Here is a 15,004-nt window from a genome sequence, read left to right as displayed (position 1 = left end):
GCTTGCGTGCTTCTAGTAAACACAGAAGCTGGCGAACGGCGGCGGTCTTTCGAATCAGCTTTGACTGCGTCTCTGGAAGATTTGGAATTAAGCTTTTCTCTGAGAAAAGAACAAAGAGCGGCACTGAAGTCATTCTTAAGAAGGGAAGATGTGTTTTTGGAGTTTTGCTGACCGGATGCGGCGAATGTTTAATCTATCAACGAGCTCTGCTTCACCTTCGTTGGTCTGGTTGGTTGTAGCTCTATCCTATCGTGTGCAGAGGGAGTTTGAAAGACAACCGTTTATCCCGCCCCTCGGATTGAGCCCAGCCAATGGTGAGTTTCCAGACCAAACATCTTGATGTGGGTCTGGCTTGTCAGGCTAGAGATTAGGTACAACCCATTTGGAACATGTGCCTGATATTCCGATCGAGTGGTTTCTGTGCACCTTCTCCATGTGCTTCAGACCATGTGCTTAGATCGTTAAAATAGGGCCCTTTTTACTACCAAATTATATGGAATATCGAATTAATTTAACATACAGAGAAACGTTTTCCTTGACATCTCGCGATTTCAGTGCACGTGAGATCCTGAAAAGAATGCTTGATGGGATACACTTAGCTAGATAGTATGGTTTATTAAGGGCACTGCACTTTTAAGACATGTGGACAGTCTTGCGCACTAACTTCCTTTCACATGCACACGCTCTCAAATGGCCACAAGTGTGGGTATTTGGACAGGGCAAACAAATACATCAATATAATCAATATATTAGATATTCCATTGTTCCAGATTAATTTGAGGGTTTGCCAAATGACCAATCAGATAAATCAATGGGGATGCCACAGTGAGCCCTTAATCCCAGTGTTAATTAATGCCGACTGTGGGACGGATGAACTTGGTACTCATTTCCCACTGAGAGCAGCAGAGGTGCAGGAGAGCATCTATGCACACACATACACACTGTGGTCTGCTGCTTTAATTAAAAATAATAATAATAAAAAGAATCAGAGCTGCACAATTAATCAAAAGAACACAACTATGGCTGCCAGCAATATAGCGTTGAGCAAGACACATCCACTGAATAAATAAAGTGGCCAATCAGATGTGTTTAAATTAGGGATCAGTAGGGATGCTGAATGTAACGGTGGTTATAACAGGTATAGGTCTGTTACATTTGAAATTAACTAGTATATAACAGTGAATAAATTACAGCCAAATAACACACATCATTTCTAGTTGGTCTAACAGGCATTACAAAAGAGAAAAGGTCAGGGGAATATCGCTAGAAAAAGAAAGGTCTGAAAATGGATGCCATGGTTGAGTTGTTTCTGCTCCATACGTGAGTAATATTGGTTTTCTTTGTTTTACAAAACCAAGATATGCCTTTGTTGTAATGTTAGCTATAGTAACAGGACAGTTTTGGGCATCAATGTTTGTCTAGAGCTGGTGTCCTGCTGGCAACTAACAACCGACACTTGCTTGTATATACTCTTGTGTACTGTATGTTCATTTTTTTGTTCTTCCTTTTTGTAAATTAGCCATCTTCACCTTATTTTTTAGTAAGCATTGTTTTGTTTCACTTCAGCTATGATAAAGAGACATCCACTCTTGCATTGCGTGTTTGTTTATGCATTTTGGTGTTGGGGGTGTGTTTGTTTGGAACAGTTTCAAATATCAATAGTGCTTGATGCAAATTTAAGTGTTATAGTTTTGTAAAGGTCTCATAAAATACTGGTTTCAAAATAAAAATAATTACCAATTATTGATAATCTCTAATAAGCATAAGCCACAATTCCCATATAAGTGCAGTAACGCCAATCAGTGCTAATGATTGTTAAGGCCCTGATATACTTTAAGTGAAATCGAAGAACGAACTGATGTGACATCATTCCAGACAAAATAAGGCCAAAACCAACTTTGTTTGGAGTTTGTTTTGGAGGTTCGAAACAAACTGCCAATTACACAATAGGTAGGTGTGTGCAAGGCTCCGCCTTCTTTCAAGTCAAATAGAGTTGGTGGGCGGGCTTAACATAAAGACTTAAAAAGTTGCAGAGGTTCCACGTGCTACTTGAAAACAAAGAAGCTGGCGAACGGCAGTCTTTCGAATCGGCTTTGGCTGTGACTCTGGAAGACTTGGAGTTAAGCTTTTCTCTGAGAAAAGAATGGCACTAAAGTCATTCTTAAGAAGGGAAGATGTGTTCGGAGATATGCTGACTGGATACGGCTAAAGTTTAATCTTTCAACTTTCTCTGCTTCACGTTGCTCTGGTTGGTTGTAGCGCTATCCAAATGTGCGCAGAGGGAGTTTGAAAGACAACCGTTTATCCCGCCCCTTGGATTGAGCCCTGCCAATGGTGAGTTTCCACACCAAACATCTTGATGTGGGTCTGGCTTGTCAGGCTAGCCGCTCTCAGCAGTGTGGGTGGTTTCAGATGTTCGCTGCTCACAGAAGGATCAGTTCTTCAAACTTAGTTTTACCCTAAAAAAAGAATCTCTCCGTGAGTATATCGGGCCTTAAGCATTCAGAGGGGTTTTATTTTGTCAGTTTGCGACAGCCCACAAAAATGAGAACTGAACAAACACCACCTGAAACTCAAAAAGAAGCTTTGTCCTGTCTGTCCACACAGTAGAAATTATCTCAAAACAGAAGCATTTCAGCACAAGCTGTGCATATGCATTTCTATCAGAGCAGTGTTTATTGAGGCTATCCAGAACACTCTAAGCTGCTCCCAGTGTGCCTATTCCATTAAGTTGCTATTGATGAAAAATAGCAGTTACACTTAAGACCCTGTAAATTAACAAAATGTTGGCTTATTAAAACAATAATAGATTTTCCTGTGTTGCTCAATTTCCTTTGCCTCTAATGAGATGCCAGCAAGTGGCCCTTGCCTGCAAGGTTAATGGATTCCATATTTTTCAATTTTTTAAAATTGGGTTCTTCTAGCTCAAGAACCAATGCAAAAGTACTGCTAATTAGACAGAGACGGCTCAAAAGAGATTAAGGAGACTGTATAAAACAGGCAAGCATTTTGCCGCTCAACATCCACTTCTGGGGCTTTTTTCCGGAGATTCACTGATCCAGGATTTGTATTTTTTTACCCCTCAAACTTATCTTACCCCACCACGTGTTTAAAGCACAGCTGCTCGTGTTGCTTTGTGAATACATGCTGTAAACCAGGAGAACACTGATGCTGTAGCAATGCCCTTCTCTAGCAGGGGTGTGAGGATGAGGAAGGATCAGGACTTTGAACGCCACAGTGTCTTTCTGTATGAGACAGAGGTGGATGGAGGTGAAGTCGAGGGGTGATTGCCCACTGTGCTCTGAATTGATAGAGACAGGCAGAGAAGGGGAGGGTGGAACTGCCTGCCATTGATCACACATTCTGGACAGGAGGCTTTTCAATCACCCCCTCTTCTCTCTCCGTCTCCTGCATCTGTGGGCTAAGAGGCCTGAGCTGAGGAAAATTGCTTCATGCCAGTCTAATTTTAAGAAGCTCGTAAAAGCAGAGATATGCCGCTCTCGCTCACGTTCTCTCCCCGGCTCCCCGAAGTGCACAGCTACGCTCTTGTGTAGCGATGAAGAAAAAAGATCTCTTTCTCTGCAGGAGACAGCACGCTTTTACCACACACGTGTACACGCGCACGCACACGCACGCACACACAGACAGACACACACACACACACACAGACACGCTGACCAGAGCATCTGCTGGACTTGTCTTGGTGGAAAGCATTTAATTTCAGTTTGGACCTCTGGGCAATTTATCCAGCCATCTTCTCCATGTGTGGCCTCTCCATCACAGCTAAATATGACGGAATCCATCTCACAGCCATTGAGTTTTACTCTGTGAGCATTTATAATCAATGTGGATTGTATTTCAGATAAAAATGCAACTGATCTTCATAACGCAAGTTGCTTGAGATGCATTACAGCATATAAAACATTGTGAAAAGCTAATTTGCCCGCCTCTTCAGCATTAATCAAAATGAAAGTTTAAAATGGTTTAATGTGACACATTATTAACTATATTGTTTCTTGGCTACTGTTCACAGCATGTGGATGACTCATACTAATACTGATCAAACAAAGACAGAATATAAATAAAACACATTTGGGAACTTCATTGCTTAGTCATGGTAATTAGGCACAAGTACAGCCTACTCAAATCATTTACTTCATTGTCTTAAAGGAATAGCTCACCCAGAAATGTAACCTTTTCACTATTAATTAACTACCTTGTTTCAGCCGTTTGCCTTGCACAGCCTCTACAACGATGCAACAGCTTGAGTCTGTCTACAGTGGACGCGAATCCTGTCCTTCATGTCAGAAATAGCACGAGCACTTGGAGTACAGTACATATAATATATAATCAGTTTACTGTCTGGGATTTGTTGTCACACACCAAGCCACATCCAGTATAGACTGTATCAGTGGTTATAATGTGTTCTTTTGTCGCGTCATGCTGCTCGCGTCTAGGGTAGGCATGGAACCAGCATGGCAGAGCCGCGGATTTTGCCCGGAGAGGGAACTCACGAGTGGAAGAGTTCCGGAGAACATCTGTGCTGTGTATAGACACACCATATGGAGATTGTATCCCTGAGAGTATAAGAAAGACCAGCAAGCAAAGTAAAAATGTGCGCGTGTTGTTAGATTTGCGCACCCCATAGGTTAACATAGGTCAACATTTAGAGGTGAGCGGGGTTAGTTGTAACACACATGGTTTAATGCCAGCATGACGAAACTTAGTGTATTTACTAGTTGCCATATCAATACTATACAGGGAAACAAATGGCACCAAATTTATCTTTGGACAATACCACTGAGCATTTATTTAACCATAGCAAAAGTACATTTCCTGGTTACGTTAATTTTTCATCTCTGTTTTGTGTGTGTGTGTGTGTGTGTGTGTGTGTGTGTGTGTGTGTGTGTGTGTGTGTGTGTGTGTGTGTGTGTGTGTGTGTGTGTGTGTGTTTGTGTGTGTGTGTGTGTGTGTGTGTCTGTGTCTGTGTGTCCTTGTTTAAATTACATTTTGGGGACCACATGTTCCCACAAGGATAGTAGAATCCTGAGATCACCCCATTGTCGGGACCAGCCAGCGGTCCCCACTTTACAAAAGGCTTATAAATCATACAGGATGAGTTTTTTTTTTTAAAAGTAAAAATGCAGAATGTTTCCTGTGATGGGTAGGTTTAGGGTTTATGGGCAGTGTAGGAGGATAGAACGTACAGTTTTTATGGTAAAAAAAAAACATTACATCTATGAAGAGTCCCCACAAAGAAAGTGAACCAGACATTTGTGTGTGTGTGTGTGTGTGTGTGTGTGTGTGTGTGTGTGTGTGTGTGTGTGTGTGTGTGTGTGTGTGTGTGTGTGTGTGTGTGTGTGTGTGTGTGTGTGTGTGTGTGTTTAAAATGAGACAATTCTGATATTATTTTAATCTTATAACTGTTATTTAACAGTTGAGATCGTTTTTTAATGCTGATCTAATCAGCAGAAGACACGGGCCGGGTTTAAATCCCAGTTGCACAGATGGGGCATGTTGTAATACTGTGTTACTATTTGCCTCTATTAGAACTATTCTATTCTATACTGTTATGAAGTCTATTGAGAATTCTATTGAGGAAAAAGGTGAATAAAGACTGGGAGTTAATGTTCAGAAATATTATAAATATTATATCAGAAATAGTATGTTGTTATTATATTAACTTTGCTGTATAGTTTTTTTGTGGTGTATTTATTGTCAAACTCAAAAATTTGATTATTTTTAATTATTAAAAAAAAACATTATTTTGTTTGAAAGAGTTAATAATTTTATTTATGGACAAAATATTTTAGTTACACTGTGCCCCTCGCATGTTACAACATTCCCCACCTATTCCCCACCCACATTTCATTTACATTCTTTTGGGGTAAATTAAGGGGGAAAAAGTATACACTGTATTAATGAAACAAAATCACATAATTTTACTAGACATGAGTGTAATTAATATGTGGGGGAAAAAACTCTAAACACAAAGTGGATTTTCACTAACTGAGGAAGTCAAAAAATGTAAGGTTGATCCCCGCTCCCCTACACGTCAGCATGGCAGTAAACTTTACCACGGTAAACTGTGCTTTCAATTTACAAAACTCTGTTAGCATATTGAATTATGAAATTAAAACAAATGTTTTAAGGCTAGCCATCTTTCTAGTTTCGGTATTAGTTTGTTATAGTTTTCGGCATGGAATTTAAGATTTCCTGCATTTTTGTGTGTGTTTTAAAGCCAGCTGGAACAAATCATCAACAAAAAACATGAGTATGCCAGCCACACAGACTGATAATTCAGAAGACTTGCTTATGATTTTGAGAGGTTTGTGTATTCCATGTGAGGAAATTAATTTCTACTTCTTGTTTTTTTTTTTTAGGGAACACATTTCTCTCTGTAACAAAGTGGATAGTGGGTGAGCAAACATGGCCAACGTTTGGACCAGCACCTGGGTTTTGCAGATGCCTTATGTATTTTTTTGGCTGCTTATATTTTTCCCCTTTGCCTAAATATTCTCTCTGAGGATAAATCCAGAGGATACTGCAAAAAGTCACAAGACAGGAGAAATGGAAAAGATGCACAATCACAGCGACTTCAGTACTTATGAAGGATAAAATTCTATACACAATTTATAAAATCAAATTTATATTTAGTACAAATGAATGAGTTACAGCAGTTGTACTGATAACATGTTTTTACATTAATTGCACTGTACTACACAATTCAAGTCCAGGAAGTTAGTGTGAAAGAAATTTCATCTTAATGGCCTTTTTTTTTTTTTATATTTTTGCAAAAATGAAACATTTATATGAATATACAAGATCACTTCATTGTTCCCTGTTTAATTTGTACAGTATCATCATACACTTTCATTGTACAGAGGAAAATTATGCTCATGTTGTGTTTCACGGAATAAAGATGGGTCAATGGCATGAGGGTGATTAATTAGAGATGACAAATTTTCAGTGGGAGAACGCTATTTTCAGTTATTAATTTTAGGGGCTGGAGACAACATGCAAATAAATTAGCCTATGCATTTGCTTGTCATCATCTTAATAAAGCACTTCTAGTATAAAACAAGTCTCAATAACTAAATCCCTGGTCAGTGACCTGTAACTTTGCAGTATAACGATTAAGTTTTCTGATAATTTCTGGATATTTTCTTTACAAAGAACAATACATAGGCTAGCCTACTAAACAACTAACTAAATTAAGCCTAGAGCAGGATACTTGATTTTCTCCGATAAAGCACGAGACTGCTTGTGTATTTCGCTCAAAAGCTTCTTAACAGAGTTTGTTTCATTATGGGCAGGTCGTTAGTTTTTAGTGTCAAAATATAGCAATACAAGTGAACATTCCACATATTTACAAAGAGATATATCAGTTCATCCATGACAGAGAAAGTCCGCGGTCGTCTCACCTGGGGACGCGCGATTTACTCGTGGCACTTTCGCGCGCAACGCACGCGCCTGTCTTTACCTAGCGTTCACGCGATGATGTCAGTGAAAGAGCGAAGCAGCTGTTCTTACCTGGGTCGTGGTGAAGCGCTTTCGCCCTGTGTATGCCCGGGTGGTGCATCTCTCACGGCTTTTCTTAATGCCGCCGCTACCGGCTGTGAAGTGAGTCAGAAATCCTTTTAACAGGCAGAGAAACGGATCCTAAAAGTTCGCAGTTCTGACAGTGAATCTGCTCACAGAGACGCTTAACGTTACGCGTCTCCCCACAGCAACAGCGTTCTTACGGTTCTACACACCGCTCGCATTCATCTCCGTGTCTGTTATGTTGCTTCGTTTTGGAAGTAAACGTTCAGCAATGCACATGAATGAAAAGGTAGCAGAGCGGAGAGAATTCCCGAAACAAAAGAGTGTAGCCTACTTCTGGAGAGACAGAGCGGAGCTGTGGCTGCTCTGCGCTCCACATAAAGCAGATGCTTGCAGGCAGCGCAGATAGTAAGGGAGGGGTGGGATGTGGCCGGCAATGTTCATGATGGAGAGAGTGAGGGATAGCTCGACTCAGATTAGTCAAATATCACGATTATTTATTGTTACTAGTATTATTATCTCTAGACTACTATTTAACTGCTACGTGGATTATATTTGCACAAGAGAGCAGACACCCAGTCAGGAATGTAGCCACTAAATTGTCACCATTTTAAATTGGGCTACAATTTCACTAGTTTCTTATCTGTAGTATTTGAATAAGTTATATTTTATGTTTCTTGTCTGCATGCCTGAAAATTAAACGATTTACAAAAAAAGATCACCATGATTAATCCAGAAAATGCATGTCAAGTGAGCTGTGTGAATTCCGAAAAGAATCACTGGCAATTATTTTACTGGCAAATTTAACAAATTCATTGAAAAAAGTTGACACAAAAGAGTAAACCAGCTTAGAAAATCCATATCAAATCTTTCATCTCTAATCTTTAATTTTTTTATTTATAGGGTTTAATTTAAAACTGCTTTGGAATAACAAAGATATTAATTTAATAGATTTTTCTCTTTTAGTTTATGCATCTAACATTAATATTGAATTAGCTATAAAGCCTTTATAAATGAGTATTTTCTAGAGAATACTGTGGACAATGTGGGAGATAATTATTCAAGTATGTCTACATGCAGTGTACATATACAGTGCAATACATAGCTGCCTTTATATTTTTAGAGCTGGTTCCTCACAAGGGATCATGATACACTATAAAAATATTTAATATTATTTTTAAGACAATCTTAAGATAATTTAAGATTATATTTATATATTATATTTACATTATATTTACAAAAAATGAAAACCTTTTTTCTCAGTGTATGCGGATCACAAAGTTTGAAACTCCCTAAATAAGACCAGTCTAGAGACAACACCACGTGTTATACTAGCCTTTGAAGTCCAGTCACTAAATGTGATCCAAAGGATCATGTCTTGTTCAGGTGGTAATCATAAGAGTATCACTGACCATTAGATGTCCAATGCTCCTGTGAAGCTTCAAGCTGCCACATTGTTGCCCTGTGCCTGCTGGGCTTCCGCCATCCTCTCCCATATGGGTCAGCTTCCTGTTCCCGCTGGGCAAACCCCTACTACAGAACCTATCCTTTCACGCTGACTTATGAGCAGTTTTGCTCACCTAAATCCCATCCTGACTCTGAGCCAATTCAATAAAGCTGCTCTCTGACTATTGCCCATGAACACCCATATGAACAAGCAGCTCTACCAATACTGGGCCTATGGTCTAAGTTTGGATGATACGAGTTAACTAATGTCAGCACTTCACATCTACCATGGCCTATAACTAGACTGCAGGATCGGTTCATAAATACGTGTGGGTTATATGAGAGCTGTCCAATGCCCAAACCAAGAGAGAGCACTTATGGTGGTGGAATAATTCAATGGACCCAAGTGGTGGTACTTACAGAGGTTGGTGCCTTTGTACAGTATGAATTTGAGCAGATGATGGACATCTATATTTGGCTGTTCATCAGCTATATTTGGCCACCGCACATTATATAGCGATAATGATCAATGAAATGACGCTCAAAATCCAAGGAATGCTGCACAATGACATGACTATACATTCTACTATGAGCATGTTTTCTTTTTAAAAATTTAAATCATTGTGATATTTATGATGTAGAAAAAAGCATAAATAAAATTATAAATCTGTATGAATTAAGCTATAACATCATTATTAATTATTACTATTAGTATTTTAGGAAATCATGATGATTAATATTTGAAAAAAAAATGTCCACCAAATCAAAGTCATGATGATAGAAAATTATCATATAAAAATGATCATTCTCACCTCTTTATTCTAATGTTAAGCCAACTCATGACTGTGTTAAGGTCAATATTAGATGATTTGACATTTTTAAACATGGCAAGGTTCGTTCCGGTTGTAATATGTCATGGTGCGACTCCCCAGAACATAATGATACTTATAAATTGTACATTCACAAACCTTTCAGAAAATAATAATTAAATGTATACACATAATTACAATTGCATTTAAACTTTTAAATCCTTCCTTCACTCCACTTAGACCTTGTATATGTTATATACAGCACCTTTTTGGTCCACAACATCCGCACAAATGCATTTAGCATTGGAATGTTTTTTTTTCTTCTTCTGTATGCGAGGCTTTGATCAAGTAGACACAATTGGGCCAGAAATTCATCTCTTTTTTTATAAGATAAATTTCACGAAGAGGAGGAGAAATACATATAGAGATGCAATAGAAGATTCCACATAAATTATGAATTGGACAATGATTTCTGGATTTGTGCTGCATTTGACAGAATGCAAGAGCAGTATATTGATGGGAGAATTTCAGGATGATGAATATTTATCAGGGGAAAAAAGCAGATATGGTGATATTAGTCATATTCATTCTAAAGATAATGTTTATTGGTGAGCTCAGAAATATGCAAAAGCACATATAAAATACTCTCCAACAGAAAAGAACCTAGTACCAAGGGAAAACTGACGTCTCTTGAGACGCGGCAGCTCATTCCCTCGTGCATCTCTGTTTTTACTCTGCAGGCTGTCATGGGTTTGGGCTAATCACTGCACAGGTGTCTGCCTGTGGCTGTCACTCATCTAGCTCACTACGATATGCAAATGATCTTAAATGCCGTTGCCTCTGCTGAATGAATCGCCCAATCCAATGTCATTTTGCATGGATGGGTTTGTGCCAACTGCTTATAACCTCCCACTCCTCCCCAAGCTGAGAGCCAATCAACCACCATTAATATACACCAAATGTCTTTGTAGATTTCCTCCAGGGCTGTTCCTAACTGTCGACGACTCCAATTAAGCACAAAACAGAATGTAGACGTCCACCTTCCATCCCATCCCAATGCAGCCAACGGCTATCAGTAAAACCGCATACACAGAAGCTGCTTTTGGCTATGCTGCACTAAAACGCCGCTAGCCATGCACTTGACAGCCCTTGCGTATTGCAAATTACTTCCAACATATCAACAGTTCGAGTGAACTAGTGCCATAATTACATACTTAGTCAAATTGTTCAATTCAAGCCCAAGTCATATTTGTGAAATTCAGAGTGGGCAGATAGTGTTTAAATTTATTAGTGACTGGTGTCATATCACTGAGCAACAGTACAACAGTCATCCAAAATATTTTATGAAAGCAAGAATTACAGGCTTTTACTAACAAACTCATAATGTCTACTTACTTCAAATGAGAAACATTAATGCATTTCAGACCAATTTTTCAACTCAACTCTTAAAGATCACAGTGAGGTTTGGGAGACGATGACTAATTACACCACACATTTCAGTTTCATGAGGTGGATGGTGAAATGAATGTGGTTCAGAGAGGTGGCCCTGATCAAATATTCCCTTTCAGCCGAGGAAGAACAAAGGCTATCAATGGCGGAGGGATTACTTATGCCCTTTTCCCTCGTTTCTTGTCCAGTTTTCGCATTCCCTTTTACGTGAGAAGCGGCTTTCAATATGTAGATAAAAGCGAGAGCGGTTTGATTAGAATAACCCGCGGTTCACCTGCATGCATGTGACGTTCTGCTGAAGAAAGGAAAACACACTGGAGATGGTTTTGCTCCAGGACCAAGATTTGACATTGGACATCAAACAGCGACCCAAGTAATGTAACGTTCCTAATGTAGTTTGTGTCGTATTTTCTTTTACGTTGGGTAGTTTTGTTCACAGTTTTCAAAAATGAGGGCATGTTACGCAACCTGTCCATATCTGCAATGGCTTAATTTGACAGCTTCAATGACAAGGTCATGGGTTCGATTCCCAGGGAATGCATGAACTGATCAATATATACCTTGAATGCAGTGTAGGTCGCTTGGGTTAAAAGCAAATGGCTAAATGTTAATGTAATATTCGCATTTAGCATTGTTTAGCATTTATTTATGGGTCATGGACAACCAGTTTAGAACCACTGCATCCGGTCCTTGGGATCTTAATTCATTTGGGATTATAAAATATTGTCTAATATTGCGTTAATGTCATATACAGAGCCCTAAAGGAAAGCTTAGAAAGCTAAAGGATGACGTCACAGAGTGATGTGTCCGTTGGCCTCACCTTTAGCCTCATTAACTAAAGAATCCATGAACATCAGCAGACACTACGGATCATTCCGTTTATTCCATTTGTTTGTGTTTTGGCAAGAAGAGCTCTGCAACTATCTTTGTCACATCACATCAGCAAAACCCCCCAGCCGTCTCTCCCAAGAGTGATTAATCTTCTAACACTAATTAGATATTTGCTAATTAGCATCTGACATATGAGGGGAGGAAGAGAAACATTTGCATGCGGACACGGATGGCTGCAGTTTGCGAATGCTGGGCTCAACCCCACGGAAGTGTCATCAATGGAGTTAGGGACACGTTGCACCTCGTGGAGCAGGATATTCTGGTGTCAGAATGCCTGCTGGGTGATCTACCTGCATATAAGAGAATGTCAGCATCCAGGTGCTCAGGCATTATTTTATTCATTTTCAAATGAAGTCACCCCCTATGTTCCAAATGAGCACCTTCCAGATTTTAATGACCATCATGGTGGAAACCTGGAGCTGAAAGGACATTAATCTGGATATTGCCAATTTAGCAGGAAGCCTGGTGGGAGAAAATCAGCAGGATTTTGGTCCTCTGTCTTTGCCTACACAGTCTCTTTCTGTCCATATCCAGCTCATTTTATATGCCCTCATCAATTAATGACGACAGCTTATTATCATTTCATTGTGAGGGTTAAAAGATCTGTAGCAGATGGAGAAATGCTACCTGTGAAATTGATAAAGCTGAGCCATAATCAGACTTGTAGATTATAGTGCAGTAAGAATGACTGCTTTGACCCTGGTTCACTGAGTAAGAAACACATTTTTTTAAAGTTTAAATTGGTACGGCATATGATATTACTGTATAAGAAAATGTTACTGGTTCATTCTTGCCAAGAAATGGGGTTTGTGAATAATTAAACGGGTCTGGATTCATAATAGTTTGTTTGTTTGTTTATTTATTTTCCAAGAGGGAAAAGGATATTTAAAAAGAAATACGTGCAATTCCATTGACAAATAAGATAATTTCAATAATAAATACACTGCAGTTCAAAATTTGGGGGTGAGTAAGATTAAAAAATTATATATATATATATATATATATATATATATATATATATATATATATATATAGTAATTTAACATTACTGTATTAAATTGATTAAGACTTTTATATTGCTGTAAAATATTTCAAATCTCTTTCTATTTATCAATCGATCATCAAAAAATGCATAATGGTTTCAAATCAACAGAATAATAGAATGATGGAAATAATATATAATATAATATAATATAATATAATATAATATAATATAATATAATATAATATAATATAATATAATATATAATATAATATAATATAATATAATATAATATAATATAATATAGAATAATATAATAATAGAACAATAGAATGATTTATGATAGATCATGTGACATTGATGATGACAATGAATACATTGAAATAATATTTCACAATATTGCTTTTTTAATTTTTACATTTTATTAAATAAATGCATCATTGGTGAGTATGAGAGACTTCTTTAAAATAAAAATATTACCAAAAGCAAAGTTTAAACAGTACTACAGTAACTTTGGAAAAAGTGGATGTCAAGAGTAAATCTTTCTGGCTATGTTCACACTGTCAATCCAAATCTGATTATTTCCATCGTTATATATTAGGCTACTTGTTATATTACAAGGCTAGCTTACTTTGATGTAAATGACAAAGCCTGACAGTGTCACTGCTAAATATCCATTATATTAAACTACTGACGTTGCATCAATTGATTCCACCATTTTTCTCACTGACACGCCCCCAACTCATACAGATCGGGGCTTAAAGAAAATCCAGAACTTCGTACTGGTATCTACGACTTTGTGGTGGCGTTCATGTGCGTTAAACTCATAAATATGATCTTTACGACATAACTTGATCACCATGCTCAAGGACCAGGCCTCATAAGGACTGGAAAGGACCTAGGAGGAAGCCGAACCTGAGAGCGGTCATTATGGCATTATGGCTGGTGCGCCCAGGACCGAGGGGGTGCAGAAGCTCCTTCACCGTACCCTCAGGTTTAGTCTCCACAGCCACCGGTGTTTCGGGGTTCAGTGGTCTCCAGAAAAATATTACATGTTCAGTCATTTCCTGCCATGCCCCAGAGCCCAAAACATTTAACATACCCTCAGCAAAACAAAATGTCCAAATTAATACCAGAGAATTTCAGAGAAATTGGCAGCGTGGAAACTACTACTCCTAACAGATGCTTTCTGCACAGGCTGTGGTGAAGACTTAGATGCATCTGGAGATGTCATCATCTTCATTGGCACATCAGTTGCCTCAAATTGACAGCTGTATTTCTGGCCAGCAATTAAAGGGGCTACCATGTCCTAATGGTGGGTGGAAACACCACAGTAGTTGCTTGCATAATTTCCACAGCAGACTGTGTTTGCGCCTCAAATGTCTAGCACAGCAGGTTCTGCTTTGTGCTCAGGACAAGTTCCTGTCCCTCAGGGTGATTTACATTCCAGGGTAAATGAATATGGGAGCAGACTTACTGTCCAGACAGTCTATGACACACTGGAAAACTCCACCTGAAGTGGTCAAACTGATTTGGGAAAGATTTTACTAAGCAGAGGTGGACCTCTTCGCTTCACAGGAAATGCAATGCAATGTCTACTTACCACAATGTCCCCTCTTCTTCTCTTTGACTCCTTCAGCTCCCCTGGGTCTGAACGCCATGGTGCATACGTGGCCCAGACTGCATTTTTATGCATTTCCACAATCCTTCTGCTCCCGGGAGTCTTGGTCAAGGTCCGTCAACAAGGGTCTCGCTGTTAGTGCATCGTTGGCTGGTCAGAGTTTGGTTATCAGATCTGATATCCCTTTTCGAAGGCTCACATGGTTGATTACAATCAAGAGAGACCTTCTGTCTTAGGCGCAGGGGATGATATTTAATCCAT

General features: G+C 38.8%; 1 protein-coding gene across 6 annotated transcripts in view; it reads right to left on the bottom strand.

Moving 5' to 3' along the window:
* tenm2b (teneurin transmembrane protein 2b) overlaps positions 1-15,004 on the bottom strand; it is a 324,894-nt gene that overhangs the window by 167,627 nt on the left and 142,263 nt on the right. For 2 of the 6 annotated variants that reach the window (XM_067423511.1, XM_067423514.1), the window contains exon 1: positions 7,534-7,916. The exons of 3 other annotated variants lie outside the window; for them this stretch is intronic. In XM_067423511.1, coding sequence (XP_067279612.1) covers positions 7,534-7,582 — 49 coding nt within the window. In that variant the 5' untranslated portion in view covers positions 7,583-7,916. Of the gene's footprint in view, positions 1-7,533; positions 7,917-8,957; positions 9,016-15,004 lie in introns of those variants that run through there. One more of the 6 variants, XM_067423512.1, reaches the window with a different exon arrangement.

Source organism: Pseudorasbora parva, chromosome 18, assembly GCF_024679245.1.
Source record: "Pseudorasbora parva isolate DD20220531a chromosome 18, ASM2467924v1, whole genome shotgun sequence".
Lineage (NCBI taxonomy): Eukaryota > Metazoa > Chordata > Actinopteri > Cypriniformes > Gobionidae > Pseudorasbora > Pseudorasbora parva.
This window is presented reverse-complemented; position numbering and strand designations above follow the sequence as displayed.